This window comes from Odontesthes bonariensis, chromosome 24, assembly GCF_027942865.1.
Source record: "Odontesthes bonariensis isolate fOdoBon6 chromosome 24, fOdoBon6.hap1, whole genome shotgun sequence".
In the NCBI taxonomy this organism is placed as follows: domain Eukaryota; kingdom Metazoa; phylum Chordata; class Actinopteri; order Atheriniformes; family Atherinopsidae; genus Odontesthes; species Odontesthes bonariensis.
In genome coordinates this window covers 13,336,524-13,353,912 of record NC_134529.1, presented here as the reverse complement: position 1 = coordinate 13,353,912, position 17,389 = coordinate 13,336,524, and the positions used below count along the sequence as shown (strand labels likewise).

Genomic DNA, 17,389 nt, shown 5'->3' with positions numbered 1-17,389 from the left:
TAAATGATTCTGTAAAGATCTCAAATATATATATATATATATATATATAAAGTTTCACTCTTCTAAGTGGCAGTTCATAACTTTTTTTTTTTTATCGTAAACTGCATTGTTTGTGGACAGTCTAGCCATAACATATTTAAATATGAGACTAGGCTGAAACAAGTGAGAAAAATAAACTTTGTAAGATTTTAAAAACAGAACACAAACTTTTATTTTTTCCACTTTTATTTCCCATTGCACAGTTATCTCTATCTACAGAGTTTCTAAATTTGTTGTGGCAGCAGATAAAGTCATAAACATCCATGTGAAAGTTGCATAAAACTGTACAAGAAAATTGGCTACAATGAGAAAAATACTGCAACCCACTGATAACTGTTGAATCCAGGACAGAAGATGGCATATAGACATGACTTCCTCTCATTGTTTGAGTGTGTGGATTTTATCGGGTAAGAATACTGCATACTATAGTGTATGGACAAGAAACAAACCACTCAGAGATGGCAAAATAGGATGACATTGAAAATTGGAATAATAAAAAAAACAAACACACAAGAGTTGGGGAGAAGAAAAATACACTGAGTATAGCCAAGACAAGCTAATTTTCCTTGTTGTTTTATCCCCTTTTCTTCACCTCGGAGGAAAAGACAGAGCTACCTGCAGAGGCACAAACAATTCAGAGGACAATAGCAAAGTCTAAAAAAAAGAGGAAGGGCTTTTTGTGCAAAGACTGAACATGTGTTGCTTAAATTAATCCAGAATTCATAGGCTCTCCTCTAATACTCATTATCCTATTGTTAACTTTTTTTTTTCTTTGTTGGCTTTAGTTACTGTAGTCTAACAGACACTCAACTGGACACAAACTGTTGACTGGGACAGACTAAGACATCAACTTTCAGAACATAATGTAAATAATATCACTTAGGTTACATGGACATAGCCTCACACACGGATGCACACATTCACGCAGATGAAGACCATAAATATTGTGTAGTGGAATAGTTCTGCTTTTAATGAAACAGGCATATTAACCCATAGCTTGGCCTCTTTAAACACTTGAGATTAATCAAAATGTTACCTTTTGTGACACTGTACTATAAATGGCTTTCCATTGCAACTTCTCATTTCTTGAACCCCGACAGATGAAGAAAGAGATTATGATTCGTAAATGGATCTGATGCTATGTCTGCACTCCATGCTATGGCGTATTACAACATGTTACTGGGAGCCCTCCTGTTCCCAGACTCATGGCTAGTTAATAATGCAATGGAAAAGATAAAGCAACTCTTTGGTGTCAGAAAAAAATATGGCCCATCTCCTCTTTTGTTGCTCAAGCAACTTCAGTGTTTACTTTCCAGTTGGTCTAAGATTGTCAAACTATTTACTTATATACAAATAAAGGTTAGAAGCCTGGTCGACAGAGATACACCACATGTGAGCTTTACAGCAAACATGGGAACAGAAACAAGGTAATAATGAAGTTGAGGATTTCTGACATCAAACTCAAGTGTCTCTTGCACCTTAATAAATAAATAAATATTGACAGAGGAACCCAACAGATAATAATCGTCTTTCATACAGACCACCAACGAAAAAAAAAAAAACCAAAATGAGACGGATTTCAAATTATATCCCTTTGCACTCCAGTTTTTGCATTATCCTGCATACGTGAATACTATTCCAGCATAAGTCATCTGAATACTAATGTATAGTCCAGAATTTGAAACTCAACCAATCTAGCAAGAACATTAGTGTATCTAATACAGAGTTAAACATAAGCAGTTATACAGTCCCGCTCACAGACTTGGCCAAATTGTGGAAGCCATTGACATCAGAGGGTGAGGGAGACAGTTAACATTACATCACATCAGATGAGCCAAACAAACTCTCTGGTAAACAGTAATCGTTTGGGGATCATACGTCCTTGCTTTCAGAGTAGAGAGATCTGACGTGTCAGTGCGATTAATGCCTTTTAAATCCTTACCCTCCTTACAGATTCCAGCCCTTGTCATAAGGAGAAAATAATTTGTGTTTTTAGACAAAAGTCACACCCCCCCCCCTCAGTAAATTAAATATCATCCATTTTCACATTAGAAAAATAAGAGATTTTCCAATAATACAGACAGAGCAAAAAACCCAACAATTCATAATAAACAGAGGAATGACTTGGATTGAAAGTAACACACACTCCCTCTCGCACACATGAACACGCCGTTGGTAACAATACGAAAGTCTGTCAGATACGGAGAAGAGTTTAGAGATTGAGCGAGATAATGCAATATCCAGAATACATCAGAGTTGCTTTAATCCTTGTGAGTCTCTGCATAGAGGACGCTTCACCGTCGCGGCACTTCTAATGATTCTCCGTCGCTGCCTCCATTGGCCTTCAAGCCCTGCTCCCATTTTCTCGAAGAGCGATCCCTTTCTTTTATACTCGCCATTAAAGTACAAAAGTCTACAAGTGGATACAGCATTGCACATTTATTAGATCTATGTATATATAATGATGTATTTAGAATCTTTTTCTTTTTTACATTTTATTGATTTTTTGTAGTCTTTGTTTTTTTGTCTTTTTTTATTTGATATTCGTCTCTTTCAGCTGTGTTCGTCGGTATGAATGTTGGCCATGAGGGAACAGAGTGGAGACAAAAGTAAAGAACGTTTTGGCAAATGAGAGTAAGGAGTCTCCAGGCGCTTGAGCCAATCTGCCACCTCGGAGGGGAGGCTGAACAGAAATAAACAGAGACAAGAACATAAAAAAAGACCATTTATTTATTCCCTCTGAGGTTGTCCTTCTCCCCGGTCTACCACTCAGTCCAGCCCTTAGACTGAGGTAAAAACAGTTTTTAATATTGTGCTGGGGAAGAAATTCCCAAGTGTTTCAGTCAAGAAGGCTTGGAGGGATGAATGGATGGACAGACGGATGGTTGGGAGTCCAGATGAACCGATGGAAAGTCAGTCAGATACTGGTGTCCACAGACCTCTACTCCTCCCCCATCACTAATCAGAACTGGTACCATTTTTTGTCTTTGCACTTCAGCATCATCTGCAAACAAAGGAAAAGTTTATGTGAAAATGTAGTTAAAAACATGAGTAACACCCTGATCTGCAATTCAAGTTAATTTTGGATGTCTGAACATTAGGATTGAGACATTTTGCTTTAAATGTAGTTTTCATGGCCGGTCAAATAATAAGCAAGAAACACAGGATCTGAAACACTTTAAAGTCCATGTCTCATTTCTAAAAAGAAAATCTGAGTCTACTTCTGGTCTTATTCTGCTATCTAGTGGACAAAGAAGGCAAGTGAATAATATTTCTGAAAAAATTTCATTCTGTGGGTGTGACAAACAACAGGGCTCTGTAGTAAAAGATGGAGGGTGCTAAACTGGCCTACCTAGAGATCAAATCTGCCACTTACTGAAATAATAATATATTAATTATGCCTTTGAGAGATTATTCCTCATCAAGTAATTTAAGCCAAGCCTACTTCTTTCTGTTTGGCACTTTAAGGTATGTAGGTTTGTACATTCAAGAAATAGCCACTCCTGTGTCTTTGCAGCAACAACACAAAGTCTTTTGTGACATGCTTCTCTCCAGAGTTTGTCTCATTCCCTTACATCATGGGCATGCTTGGAAAAAGAATCTGCGCTGGTCATCATGGCAGCTGTCCTCTCATCCAGCTCGCCCAGTTTCTGGCCTCTTTCATCTAATGCTATCCGGGCACGTGCCAGATCGCCAACTATTCCTGAGGCGGCCCCCTTCATCCCCTCAATACCACCTGGGCCGGGGATGTGCTGGGCCAGACTTCGAGATGCCTTTCCAGCTGATATCTCACCAACTGAGTGAGGGAGGAAAGGGAAGAAAAAACAGACAGTGATGTTATATCCACCAGGAGGTCAGAACCTTATAGGTAGCATTCATGTTGTGAGTGACTTTGCCATACATAGTTCCTCTCTGTCCAGTGACTGTGCTCCTCCTCCAAAGAGGCCTTTGAAGAACCCTCTGTTTGGTGCCTCTGGTGTTTCCACTGGTGTAAAAAGTTCACCCAGCATCTCCTGAAACAATCAGTGCACTTTACTGTATTGCGCTGCAGTAAATACAGTTTAACTGGCTTTCTATGGTATCTTTGTTATCCATCATATCATACAATACACTGCACATACAGTGATGTGCATTGTTTGCATAATCCTCAAGCTATTTAATATGACTGTGTTAATGATATCATGTATGATTTGTTTTCCATGTAGCAAGACAAGCATAGTTTTTAAATCGCCCAGAGGATGTGAGATTATTCTATTACTATTCACATCCTAAATCCTGAAATATGGCCCATTGAACTGATATGCAAAATGTGCTTTACATAGAGTAACTCACCTGTAAGTTTTCACATGTGTCCTGACTGTAGGTGATCCTCTGGATCTCAGTGGGGGAGCAGAGGTACATGGCCTGACCCAGGTTGGTGAAGCAGAATGTCCTGGCTATCCGCATGTCTGTCAAAGGTAGGTAGTTTACATCCATGAGAGGTCTCAGTCCCGGCACACTGGGCAGGAGGCACAGAAATGGTACAATTTTAGATGTATGGAATATAAAATGCGCTTTCCATTTCTAGTCTTGCTCAGGGTTCAGCACTTTAACCCGTCCTTGTGTCACTTTAGTTGTTCAAGTCAGTGCTGGAGAGGCAAATTATTTTTCCAACATTGTAATTGTAACAAATTTTAATCTCCAGAAATTTCAGGAAAATTCGGAACAGGCAAACACATCCACATTTACACAGGAACAAAAACCCACACAGACAAGGACACAGCTGGTTATTTTTGCTTCATCAAACACCCATATGGACGGCTCTTCTATCTCTGTCTCTCTCTCCAACGGAAGTTAAGATTGATGATGATGGGTGACAGACTAACACATCGTTTCTCACTCGTGCCCCGTTGCTGTCTGCATGAAAATTAACCTGCTGTCTGTGTCTGTGTGGAATGTTCCTGACCTTGTCACATTCTGTTACACTGCAATGTTTAAGCCTTGGTGTAATCTTGTGGCTCTGAGTTTGCAAAGCGGGTTAGAATATGTTTGTCAGTCGCTGGTTCACTTAAGGAAAAGGTTCGAGGAAAGGTTTGGGTTGGTTGAGGATAAATATGTTTGGTGACAAATGACAATTTGTGCAAAAGTAAAACAATGAATAAATTTAACTATATGATGAGCCAGCCTGATATCTCTGCTTTTCCAAAGTTCAGACAATCTGTTGGCTTGATTTGACACACCTGATAAATATTTATATCCTTATCAACAAGAAATTTGTAATCACAATGCCTCACCAGAAATATCTCTGTTTAAAGACTCAGTTTTACATTATGACTAAGGCTGGACTCCAACTGTGAAGTTTCAGTTGTGAGAAATTCAAATAAACTTGAATTGTTTTTGTAGCCTAGTCCCTGCCAAAACATGGCTAAATACCCCACTTGCATTTCAATACTCTCTGGCTCTCCCACTGGCTGGTAACACCGAAATCTGAATATTGGGCCTCATTCATTAATGGTTTTTCCTAAATTTGTTCTTGAGAAGGGTCATCTGGAACAAATTTACAACAAATTAATTAAGCTCTTTAAATTGCAGAATTTACCGCGTGTCTGGGCTTGTAATGGTGAATCCAGTCGCTCCAAATTAGCAAAGGTAAATGTCCCACAAATCTCCATAAAAATGAGACAATGAGACTGCAGAGTTGTTTCTGACACACACATCACACAGAGAACCCAAAAGTTTAGTAAGGTAGAAAATGACCTAAAAACGGATAGTGGAGCAGAAAGCTGTAACGTCTGCAACAAGTTTCTTGATGAATTTTCAGAAAATACAGATACAGCTGAAGATATTTTTTTCTTTTCTTTGTACTGAAAAAATTCTTAATTGAAGCTTTTATAGAGCCTTTCTTTACAAATGTGCATTTAATTGCCGTCAACAGTGGGGAGCGAGTTTGCCGTCTGGTTCCTGGAAAGGTGAGGGAGGAACAGATCGTCCATGTTGTGCAACACACAGCTGTGTGGGGATTGTGCTTCAGATGGTCATTCTAATCACAATGTTGGCGGTTAGATCATTAACCCCTCTACATGTGGACATCTCTTTAAAACCCCAGGTTGTTCCCAAAGGATGGGTGCCAGCACTGCTCCTTTTGTGGGTGAGACGGTGTGCTAATGGGGCGATAAGACACTCATTTTAAAGAGGTTTGTTAGCCAAGGTTACAAGGTGTTGAATAAGTGTAGACCATTTACAGCAGGGCATGATTACAACACAAACTGAAAATGATAAAAAGATTATAAAAAACACAAATGATGATAGAATTTGGCTGAGGTACAGAGGTCTGGCGCCGCTACTTTTTGCCGGAGCATATTCTCAATCTCCAAATAAAAAAGGGATTATAGGAATAGAAGCCCATTTTTGGAATCAAAAATGACTTAAAAATGCTTCGTGTCTTATGCATCTCTTTGCACGAGGTATTGAGCTTGTTTTGCATGACGTACGGTAGGTGTCTTTGGCACCTCTTGGAAGCCGGAGGCCACATTAAGAAGGTGTTTCTGGCAGATGAGTCATGCATTTATGAATCTGCAGTTGCTTCTGAGATGTAGACACAGATCTGGATGGGGTGCCTTAATGCACACGTTGAAGCAACCAGCCAGTACTTCAAATTGTTAATGTAGTGGTGCTGAAGCAGCAGCAGGAATAATGTGATCTCATCCAGACTAATGGTTTATGAAAATGATGAAAACAATTTTTAAATGTGGAATTTCAATTATAAGACTAATACTAGTATCTAAATCCTTATAACATTATTCTACTGCAAAACTGAAGAGAAGGCAATAACCAGTTATTTTGCATTAATGTGTCTGCACTCAAACATAGATGCTGCTTTTACTTATGAGGAGTATTGGAGAGTGTTAACAGTCTTTGTGATAATTGCATTTGCAGGTTTTAAAAAAGGAAATTTCCTCTTTAGAACGGATAGTGATCGAGGCCCACAGTTCTTTCTTTGTGTGAATTGATCAAACAGGACACATCAAAATCTACTTAATCCTGCCCTGATTTGCTCAAACCAACCTGACTGATACATTATATTAGCAACTGGCTATTTTTATATTACATTCAAACTGACATATTGCTCACCTGAGGGTCATGATGTGGCCGTTAGCACAGAAACAAGCTACACACATGCCTTGGCTCATCTGCACCACATCTGCCCGTAAGACGAAGGAGGTCTCTGTGATGCTGTGTTTATAGATACAGGTCTGGGAGGGGAGGGAAATGACTTTGGCCTGTTTCTCTGAGCACACCACAGCGTATTGGCTCTCACTGAGGTCCTGGGAGGTGGAAGGGGATACGGAGACGGGCCGGCGCTTACGGACCTTCTCTCTTTCTTCACCATCTGCTGTAATATTGGGCTCATACCAAGGCTCATGTATAGGTGGCAGGAGGGAACCTGTGGAGTCCAGGAAAGCCACGCGCAAGACACTTCCCTTCAGCCGTACCAACATGCCTGGAGAATTCAATGGAAAAGCATTGTTGAAACTTTATGAAAAAGGCTTTTATCCCCTAACAGTGCGGCTGTTTAGAGTGCACTCTGGGCAACAGTTTAACTGTAAGTTTATGTAGCTATAATCATAAACAATATACTGCACATTATACTTTGTTGCATACACAAAACATCCAAAAGTTTTTGTTTGTCATAATTTCCTTCCCTCCGTAACAAATCTAAAAATTATGAATAAAACACCATTAGAAATGATAAAGCCCCTGTGTACCTCTGCACTGAAACAAGGTTTTGTTTTTAAAGATTAAACCAACCAAAAACAACTGAAGTCATAAGATAATCAGAATGATAAGAGGAAAAACAGCTGAAAGTAGATACAGAATAGGCTGGGTTGGGTTTTATTATCTAATTTTTTTCCATTTATTCTCTTCCTCCGTGGCAGACCTGCATTACCACAACCTTTTGTTAAGACAGGACTAATTACCAACAAATAAACAGATGAAAGCTTAAAAAAAATAAGATCTGGCAAAACAATAACCAAAAAAAAAAAAAAAACTTAGAAAAGTTATACTGACCCACATTTTTTCCACCTTGTCTCAAGCCAGAAACATAGAAAAGAAACTGAACGGTTTACTTTCTACGTTGCCCTTTAGGGGGTCTGTGCTTCTGAAATCTCGTCATTTACCTGAAGGTGAAATGATAACTGGCTGCAGTTGTCGCTGCTCGCCAGCAGGTGGCAGTGTGAGAGCTAGAACCAGCACCGTACCCAGGGAGGTGCCTACATACAGGCAGGGTGTCAGAGTGCTGTCGCCCTTCCGGGCGAAGGTCTCACAGAAGTGGAAGGAGCTGATGGACTCTCGGGCCTCCTTGTCGATGCTGGTGACGCTGGAAGAGCGTGAGCGGCTGAAGGAGTTGTCCCGGTGGTCTAATGGGTTGGCACCCCGCGGCGGGCATACGGACAGGAGGACAGTAAGGAGAAAACAGAGAGAGGTAAAGCACCTGCAAAGCAGCAACATCATAAAGACACTGAGATGTATAAACAAAGTAAAAATCATAAACAAAAACACTGAAAACTCAAAAAGCAGCTGTGTAGGTTTCACATTCATTACTGATCTTTGTAATATAGTGATCATCTTAGAAATTTGAAATCTTTACTGTTAGTAAAGAGATAAAAAGCTGATGTACCATTATCTCTGGACTTTTTTTTCTTTACTGACAATTCTAGCAAGGCAGCTTCATATAAATCCTACTTAAAAAAAAAAATGAAAGCGGTCTTACATTGTTCAGTAAAGACATATTTCCTGCATTTTATCGGTCACTTCAAATGTTTCATCTCCAGTCAGGAGTTTGAGAAATAGAGTTAACCATTGGTCTGGCACTTTGGTGAAGTTAAGTATGTGTAACACTGGGACAGGCAACCGCATGAATGTCTTGGCACTTTTTAATTTGACCCGTTGAAATCAATCAACGTCCCAATTTGTTTCTGCTACTTTGGAGAAAGATTTTACAGTCCTACAGTACAGAAGAAAACGTCTTCACATTTCAAATAACCCAACCAGACAGAGAAAGGAAAAGACACGGAGAACGCAAAAGAGAAAAAGAAAGCTGCAGTTACAGAAAGCTTCAGAGTGAGATGGGGTGTTTAGCTTAGCACCACTGACCTCTTGCAAAACACCCACTATGGTTAAAAAGTCCAACAATTTAATTTAGCTCAATTTTAAATTCAGATCAGATCAGTGCTACTTGTGACTCATGCAAACTTAGGAGAACATCTGCAAAGCTTGACAATTTTGAGACTAATAACTAGGTAAAACTGGACTAATGGAATGAGGTGGAGTCCAGTCTGAGTGAGCAAAGCAAACTGCAATTCATATAAATCGTTTGGAGACACAAAGTCGAGGCTTACCCAAGTCTGGCTTTAGCTCAGTAGGCAAGCTTAATTTCCGTGACATCTTTGCTGGAAAAAAGAGAACATCCCTCTTTACAAACACACGTCTAAGCTGACACACGATGCCATGCAAAGCCAGGTAGCTAGCATGGAACAAGGACTGTGCACAAGGCTAGAGTACACCACAATGACCAAAGACTGTGGATCAAGTGCCAAGGGTTTTTTTTTATTTTTTTTTTATATATTGTCAAGAGGAGCCAAAATGCTTCACACATAAGAAGATGCTGTATAAGAACACAGAGAGCCTGCATATATATCAGAGGCATGCTGTGACAGACACAACATAAGAGGTGACCTCTGGTTGCACAATGCCCTGAAAAAAAGTGACTGGTAAGACATCAAAACTGCAGGGCCATTCAGGACCTTTCATGCCAAAGGAGCATGCACCAAGAACAAGGAAGGAATAATTCACACCAGAGATGGAAGAAAACAGTGAAAGAGATGGTTAAAGATGACTAAGGTGTTTTACTGCTTCTTGTTCATTTTTTTTCTAGCACCGCGTCGCAGAACATGCCATCGTTAGCAAGTGCGAAAAGAAACGACATTAAATAAGGGCCAGAGCCATTTTTCTCTGTCTGCAGGACAAAAGAAGTACAGTAAGAGACAGATGACAACAGGAGACATTCGCCATGTGTTCAGAAAACCGTTGGATCTTTTATCAGTTAGGAAGTTGGGTTTTTTGCCATTTATTGTTCAAGTTACTGTTGTTAAAATCCTGACAGAAATCCAAAATATCAAGTAAACAAATCTCTGCCTTAAAAAAAGTCTAACATTATATACTCCAGTGCAGACTGGGGTGAGTTTAGAATGCTATTTTTTTTTAATCTCTTCTTCTTTTTTTTTTAGCTAATGTTATTAAATGTTTTTGCTTTAATCTTTCAAAAAGTTAAGATGCAGAGGTAGAATTTGATTATATGGCACTGCACGAATTAAATCAAGTTTTTGAAGCCCTGTGTTGTCCAGCCCCCTGACCTTTAACAGTGCAGACATGTCTACAATGGTTTACCTTCCATTTACTTCAAGGACACTGCTTTTGGTTTCCACACAAGTATCACTTAATAAGGTTCATTCTCGTACCGAGCCAAGAGCCGACTAATGCTGTTTGTTTGTCTTTCATCTAAATTATGAAAAATCCACCAGGTCAAATGGCATAAGAGTTGGTGGAGTGGAGCAAAGGAAAAACCCATTGAGTTCTGAAATGAATTCAAATAAATTCTTTAATAGCTGCGACACAGGAGACATGCCTGCCGACACGCTGAGTTGCACAGGCTGAATTTAAGAGGAGCTAAAGTGATTTTTAAAATGAATAGAACACATTACAACTATCCTTTTATCCGTTTTTTTTTTTTTTTTTTTTAATGACTCAAAATGCGCTAATGTTCTCACCTAAGTTAGAAAAGTAGATCAGGAGATTTCAATAAAATCAACAAGGGCAAAAAATATGTTTTTGGTATTTTTTTTTTTGTTCCCTACAAATTTGCTGTTATACATCAAAATAGGTTCCATCGATGATGGCAAGCTTTGCTCAGATGCAGTAAAACGGACTCGAACCACAATCCTGCCATTAACTTTGCATTCTGAGATACTGAATATATCTGTGAAACAGTGTTTTTATTATGCGACAGCCACAATCGAACGGTCACAAGAGTTAAGTTGGCGTCTGTATTTGTATTTATGAGGAAGGCCAAATTTGAATCTCTACTAATTAGTAGAGAATTTGGAGACATATTTGCAATTTTAGACCCCGAGAGGGATTATTCAGTGAGGTGAGTGCTCCCATATCTCAGATATAGAACAGTCAGCAGACCAAGCACAACTAGTGCCCTCCTGTTTCTGCTTTTCCTCATACAAAACAGATTATCACTGTGTAGTATTTCACTGTGTGACACTTGTAAGGGGCCAATAAGAGCCTTGGCTACATTTTTTCATGAACCTTGATATAGACATTAGCTGGAAAGGTCAAGTTAAAATTATTTCGGTTTAACAAAGACAGAGAACAGCCTACAGACCAAGCGCAACTGGGGACCCCTGTTCTGCCTATATTTATACAAATCAAATCCAAACAGGCATGAGGTTTCTAACCTCAACCATACAGTTCCTATCAATTTCTTATGTGTCCAGATACTGAGGCATTTTTCAAACAATCCTACGGATTATCCATGTGATCTTTAGCCGAGCAGTGGAAAGTCATTTTCCTTTTAGCCCACATTATTTTTGTTTAGTTTTCTCCTGACGGAGGACTCGTGGACATTAACATTAGAATTAGAGACTATAGCTGCTTAGAAGTAACTCAAGACTATTATACATCTTGATCTTGGTGTAAACTTTGTTTGGAGAGGGATAATAGTCCTGAATTCCCTCCATTTGTACCCATTTTGTTTTTTACTAATTCTTACCTCACTTGAGTAACTACTTTCTCTACTTTTAAGATGTTAAGAGAAAATCTGTGGAGGATTTTGTCCAAACGGATGCAAATATATAGAAAATCAAACTTCTGAACACCAACAGGTTACGGTGCGAGGTTACCAGACTTCATGAATCTTTGTTAAGCAAGATCATCAAGGTGTAGTTTTCAGATTTAGGTTTTTAATGATCAGATTTGAACCAGCTTCATATTACCCATTTCAAGTAAAGCTAATGCAATCGACTAACTTGCTTTCCAAATGGCCAGGCTAGAGCAAAGTTGAATTGCTTAAGTTTAGAGTTTATAGCTGCATTGCTCCTCCATCCTTGTTTCTCCGCATGTCATTTAGTTACAACAATTTGTGATTATTGGTTTCATCAACACATACAAGAGGAGCACAAAGACATAGTTGGACAGATGAGTTGCTCCTCTTGTTTTGTGGTGTCATTCCATACTATGGACACTCATCAGGACGTATATCAAACCAAACACATTTACAATCCGACACTCGTGCTACATACAAGTAGCATGCAAAATGTGTATCAGACAACTCAGGTGTCTATGGACAGCTGCAATCCCATCTTCCTTCCAGCTTATCCTCAGATCCAAGAAATTTCAGTCCTTATCATTTTCCATCCACATTTATTTACGGCTCTAATGGAAAACGTGAGCACTTTGCTGTTTGAAGCAAAAATCTAAAAAATGTTTTTGACAAAATACATAAAGGACCAAAAGATGGTGGAACAGAGGCTAACCTTGAGGTCGAAAAGAGCTTTTGCTCTCTATTCTCTAGTCTATTTCATCCCACTGTGGTGACTAGACATGACGACAGACAGTTTCTTCACAACAAAGAAAAACAAAAGAAACCAAAAAAATAAAATAAAATCTGGACCATGTCTTCCCTGCCTACACAGCCTCACAAGGAAATGTTTGGCCAATCTTACCTCCTCTACCACCTCCATTGTAGAATTGCTGTAGATTGCTGTGTGACATCAAGACTTTTGGGGGTATAGGAGGAAAGTAAAGTACAGTAAAGGTGCAGTTAGAAACACTCTCTTTTACTACATACAATCTGTTGCAATTTCTTCCCCCTGAGCAGCAAAATGGCCTCTTTACCTCAATAAAGCTGGTTTATGGCACTAATTTTAGTCAAGTATGATGTAAATGATGTCAAATCCTTGAACAGATTCATATCAGAGAGTTTATGGTGTAATACACCACCACAGCTGCCTTCCTTGTGATAGAAAATCAACTGGGAGACTAAATGAAGCCAGGTCGCCTACATTTTTTCAAATACTTGTCCTTAAAAAATGAAAATAAAACAATCAAAAGTTTTTTTTTTTTTTATCTTTTCATGATACCATTATAAGAAGAGATCACAATTATTCAAAGTAGGTTCGATTTGGAATCAAGAAAAGAAAATTTGTGGAAATGCGCGGGTACCATTTCACAAATTGTCATTTTCAGCTTCTTTTTAAAGCAAACATGAACCAATCCTGACTAACTTCACAGCAAAACAGGCTGAAACGCAGATCTTATTTTCTTCCACCAGCACCGTGTACCACTTGCCTAAAAAGACAGAAGAAAATCCTGAAGCCTTGACTAAATGACAAGTTGAGGCAGATGGTTTTTTGCTGGGCAGCACGTTATCTCTCTCTACCCCATGAATTATGCAAAGCAGACAGATGTACCAAACCGCAGTCTGGTGGTACCAGACATGGGGGTTGGGACTGCAATCACACCTGAAAACAGCAGCAAGCAGACTTTGAGATTTGATTTCCATCTGACCTTTTTAAAAGGCTCCTTATTTTCATTGCGCTTATGCCAAGTTATCCATAATGAGATGAAACTTCATCGTTCTCTCAGGTGAAGAATCGGGGATGGAAATATTTTACGAAAGCAAGCTGAACAACATTTCACTGCTACAAAACACAACACACTAATCCTTGAGGACAATATATTTTGTTTGCTTCCCTCAGGGAATTATTTACATATAAAACCCATTGATATGATAATGTATCAGGATGAAGATGCTTTAATGCAGTGCACCCAGACACAGCTGAAATCTAAGAAGAGATTTTTTTCCCAACTTCTGCAACAATGCAGTAACTCAATACGAAGAAAATACCCACAAACATATTTCTCTTTAACTAAAACTGTAATAATACAAATGAAAAGGTTTCTAACCAGAATTAAGAGTTTTGTTTTACAGCTGCATTTAATTCTTGATTCTTAGCAGTCACACTGAACTAACATCACAAATACTGGAAACCTTTTGCAGCCTAAAAGCCGGTTTTCTTGTATACAGAGTGAGATTAAAACTAATCTATCCCTGTCTACTGAACTCTGAAGTGTCAAAGGAATGTGCTCGCAAATAGGAAAATACTCGCAAAAAACACAAGGCCGTGTGGCATTATCAAATCAAACAGCGCCCTTCTAGAACACTGCGGAAGACTGAAATTGACAACCAGACAATTTCATGGTTGGACAAGAAAAAAAGCCTTTCATACAGTTCCACTTTGATGAGCAACAATTTCAGTAAAACTGTATTGAGAGGGTCTTTTGAAATATTAATCTTCTTCCCTTACTAACACTTCTTGTATACAAGGAATTGCAGGTATATTCTCCGAGTGGTTCACTGTATGGGCTTTGTGCCCGGACGGCACAAAGCTTTTCATATACTTCTCAGTCTTGCTTTTCATGAAGAAGTTGAAGGACATGTTACCTGAAGTAGGGGATTTGCAGCGGTCTTCTGATGTGGCTGAGCCCTCGTTGATATCACACAGACCTGTAGCAGATATCACACAAATCACCATTAAATCCAAAATGTGAATCATTCTGTGTACTTGCTAAATGTTTTTTTTTTGGAAGACAGGACTGGAGCACATGTTCAAATGGATGATTCCATTTCTATTGTTTCAACAGACAAGCTGTTTGGCTTTATCCACATTGAATGCTTACTCCTCCCTTTGCCACTTGCACGTTTGTGTGTGTTAGTGTGTGTGTGTGAGACATTGTCCTGTGAGGCAGAAAGCCAAGCAGACAGCAGCCCCTCATGGCACAGAAACACAGCTGGACGCCTGATTACAGCTCACACTCGCCAAGCTCTGACAGGTGCCAGCCCACAGCTCACCAGTCAGTGACACCAGATGCTCTCTGTGTGTTCACACGTGCATATTCTTGCCTAAATGGGAGCGTGTAGACAAGTGTGTGCGATCGATATTTTGTGTCTGTGACACGCTTTGCATAATTGTGCGTGAGGTATCATCATATTAAAGAAAAATTATTTCTCAGCACCAACACACATATATTACTGCTTCATCAATCAAACTTATGGGCAGTGCTTCGTCATGACTCTGCAGCATCTTTAATTTGGCTGCACTGCTGTTGTCCAACACGTGGTGGAAGTGTTTTCATGCTGAAGACGTCCTGTTATCCGTCAGTGGAAAAGTGAAGCTGCACTGTGTAAAAGGGATGGGCTGTGAGAGTATGTGTGACTGAAAGGCAAAGTGATAGAGGCAGGGAAATGTGGTTAAACAAAGAAAGTCAATCAATACCCAAAGAAAGGGTTAGTGCAGGTGTTGCCAATGTCCTCTCTCATGTGTAAGCCTTGCAAACTAAGGCTGGATGGCATCATCTTCGAAGTAATGTTTTGAGTTACTTTATTTATTCTCATATTTGGGTTTGGTGAACAGATTAGGGACTGCGCACCTGTGGCTCTAAGCTTCAGTGGCAACTACAAGTCCCCCTGTTTAATGAAAACATAACCTGCCGTGCAAAAGGAGCTGAGGAAGCAAAAACAAAATTAGATTTTACTCCTTTGAGATATACCGAGCTCCTTTTGTCACGACAAATAGATTTCGAGGGGTATCTGTCAAGATGTGAAATTTCCCTTAAACGTTGCCTTCTGCCTTTAGCACAAAAGCAGACTTTTAAACTTTTGTGCTTAGACACAAAAAAATATCAAACGGAAGGCTGCTGAACAAGAAGGGATAAGTCCAGGAAATAAACAAAGTAAAATAACTGGGTGTTGGTGGGGCCCTTGACAGTAGGACCATTGTGATAAGAGATTGTCAAAGACTCAAAATAACAACAATGCATAAACCCGTCTAATTAATCTTTACTTTCATTTATAGAGTGGATGTATGAGTCATCTTTGGATATTAACAATAGCAAATTAAAATTATGTATGGCTGAAAAGCTGTAAGAAAAAGCAGAGGTGCTCCGATCCGTCTGGTCTGAAAAATTTACAATCCGTTTTTCTTTCTGGTCATTTCTTATCCCTCTTTCCTTGATTACCTCCTGAAGGCTGCCGTGACTTCCTTGGCGACCGAGGCTGTCTCTGGTAGGGGTCGTTGGACCCATAAAGCTCGACTGTCCCCAAGTTGAGTACCACTGTCTTCTGGATGTAGTCCACCACTGCCAGCCCGTTACTGTTGCCAAACACCACTCTGTGGAGCGGTGACAGAGAGGAAGTGGAGGGAGCAGGAAAGGTAAAGGTTTGTGAAACACGGATGAAGAGGCAGTGATACAGAGACACCAACACGACAACAGTGGTGCTGACAGCATGTGCATCCACTTTGTATATGATGAAGTCATGTTACTTTTTTTAAACTCAGATGAAACTAATTGATACAGAATAAATTAATCTAATTCCAAATAATACTTTCATTTGGGTTAAGTCTTACTCAGGCGTTATCTTGTGTGCACTTACAGGCCATAAGAGGAATTGAGCGCCAGACTTGTGATCTGCTGAGGAGGCTCTCCACTCACCCACACTAACTGGACCACCAAATCTACCTGGTAACCTGGGGACTGCTTCAAAGGAGTACTGCGCACTCTGTGGAGAGGGCGAGGAAAAGAAATGAGGGAGAAAAGAGAAAGCGAGAGGAAACGATGAGAACAAAAAAAAAAAAGAAAGAAAGAAAGTGAAAAGTGGTGCAGCTGCAGCTGTGAAGCAGTCATGTATCGAGAGTCTGGCATGAGTGGTTGCAACGGGATGATGGGAAGGTTCTGGCTGAGAATGCTTCAGGCACTGGCTGAGTCAGTGGAAGTGTGCTTGAGGCAAAAAGAAGGACCCTTGTGTATACAAGGGTGTGTGGAAGCGCTCCTGCTGCTTAAAAGAGTTCATGTAAGTGCGTCTGCGTCTGCGTGTGTGTGTGTGTGTGTGTGTGTGTGTGTGTGTGTGTGTGTGTGTGTGTGTGTATATATGTCTCATACTTGAGGCAGGGCATGTTGCCTCCATCAGAGTTGTTGCTGCTGGTGGAAGGGTGTGAAGGCGGGCCACTTGTCTGAGGGGAGGCACCCGGGGTGGGATGTGCCGATGTCTGCTCACCCCCGCCATCTGGAGACTCTGTTTCATTCAGTTCATACTGCATACGCACCTCTAGTAACTATAAGCACACGCAGAGTTGCACCGAACAGCGGCCACAGAGGAAGAAATACAGTGTGAGCAAATCAATAAATCAGGAGCTCAACAACAATTCCTTTAGGGATGGGAAAAGAAGTGCCATGGTGAATGACA

At 39.9% G+C, this 17,389-nt stretch overlaps 1 protein-coding gene across 2 annotated transcripts in view; it reads right to left on the bottom strand.

Moving 5' to 3' along the window:
* Nucleotides 1-207: 207 nt before the first annotated feature.
* The window catches only part of stxbp5a (syntaxin binding protein 5a (tomosyn)), a 99,423-nt gene continuing 82,241 nt past the window's right edge, over nucleotides 208-17,389 (bottom strand). Inside the window, exons 16-27 of one of the 2 annotated variants that reach the window (XM_075458734.1) lie at nucleotides 17,086-17,258; nucleotides 16,580-16,705; nucleotides 16,165-16,316; nucleotides 14,591-14,653; nucleotides 12,810-12,863; nucleotides 9,421-9,470; nucleotides 8,199-8,481; nucleotides 7,150-7,519; nucleotides 4,372-4,537; nucleotides 3,941-4,052; nucleotides 3,615-3,835; nucleotides 208-3,043 (exon numbers count right to left, since the gene is read on the bottom strand). In XM_075458734.1, coding sequence (XP_075314849.1) covers nucleotides 3,002-3,043; nucleotides 3,615-3,835; nucleotides 3,941-4,052; nucleotides 4,372-4,537; nucleotides 7,150-7,519; nucleotides 8,199-8,481; nucleotides 9,421-9,470; nucleotides 12,810-12,863; nucleotides 14,591-14,653; nucleotides 16,165-16,316; nucleotides 16,580-16,705; nucleotides 17,086-17,258 — 1,812 coding nt within the window. In that variant the 3' untranslated portion in view covers nucleotides 208-3,001. The remainder of the gene's footprint in view (nucleotides 3,044-3,614; nucleotides 3,836-3,940; nucleotides 4,053-4,371; nucleotides 4,538-7,149; nucleotides 7,520-8,198; nucleotides 8,482-9,420; nucleotides 9,471-12,809; nucleotides 12,864-14,590; nucleotides 14,654-16,164; nucleotides 16,317-16,579; nucleotides 16,706-17,085; nucleotides 17,259-17,389) is intronic. The other variant, XM_075458735.1, reaches the window with a different exon arrangement.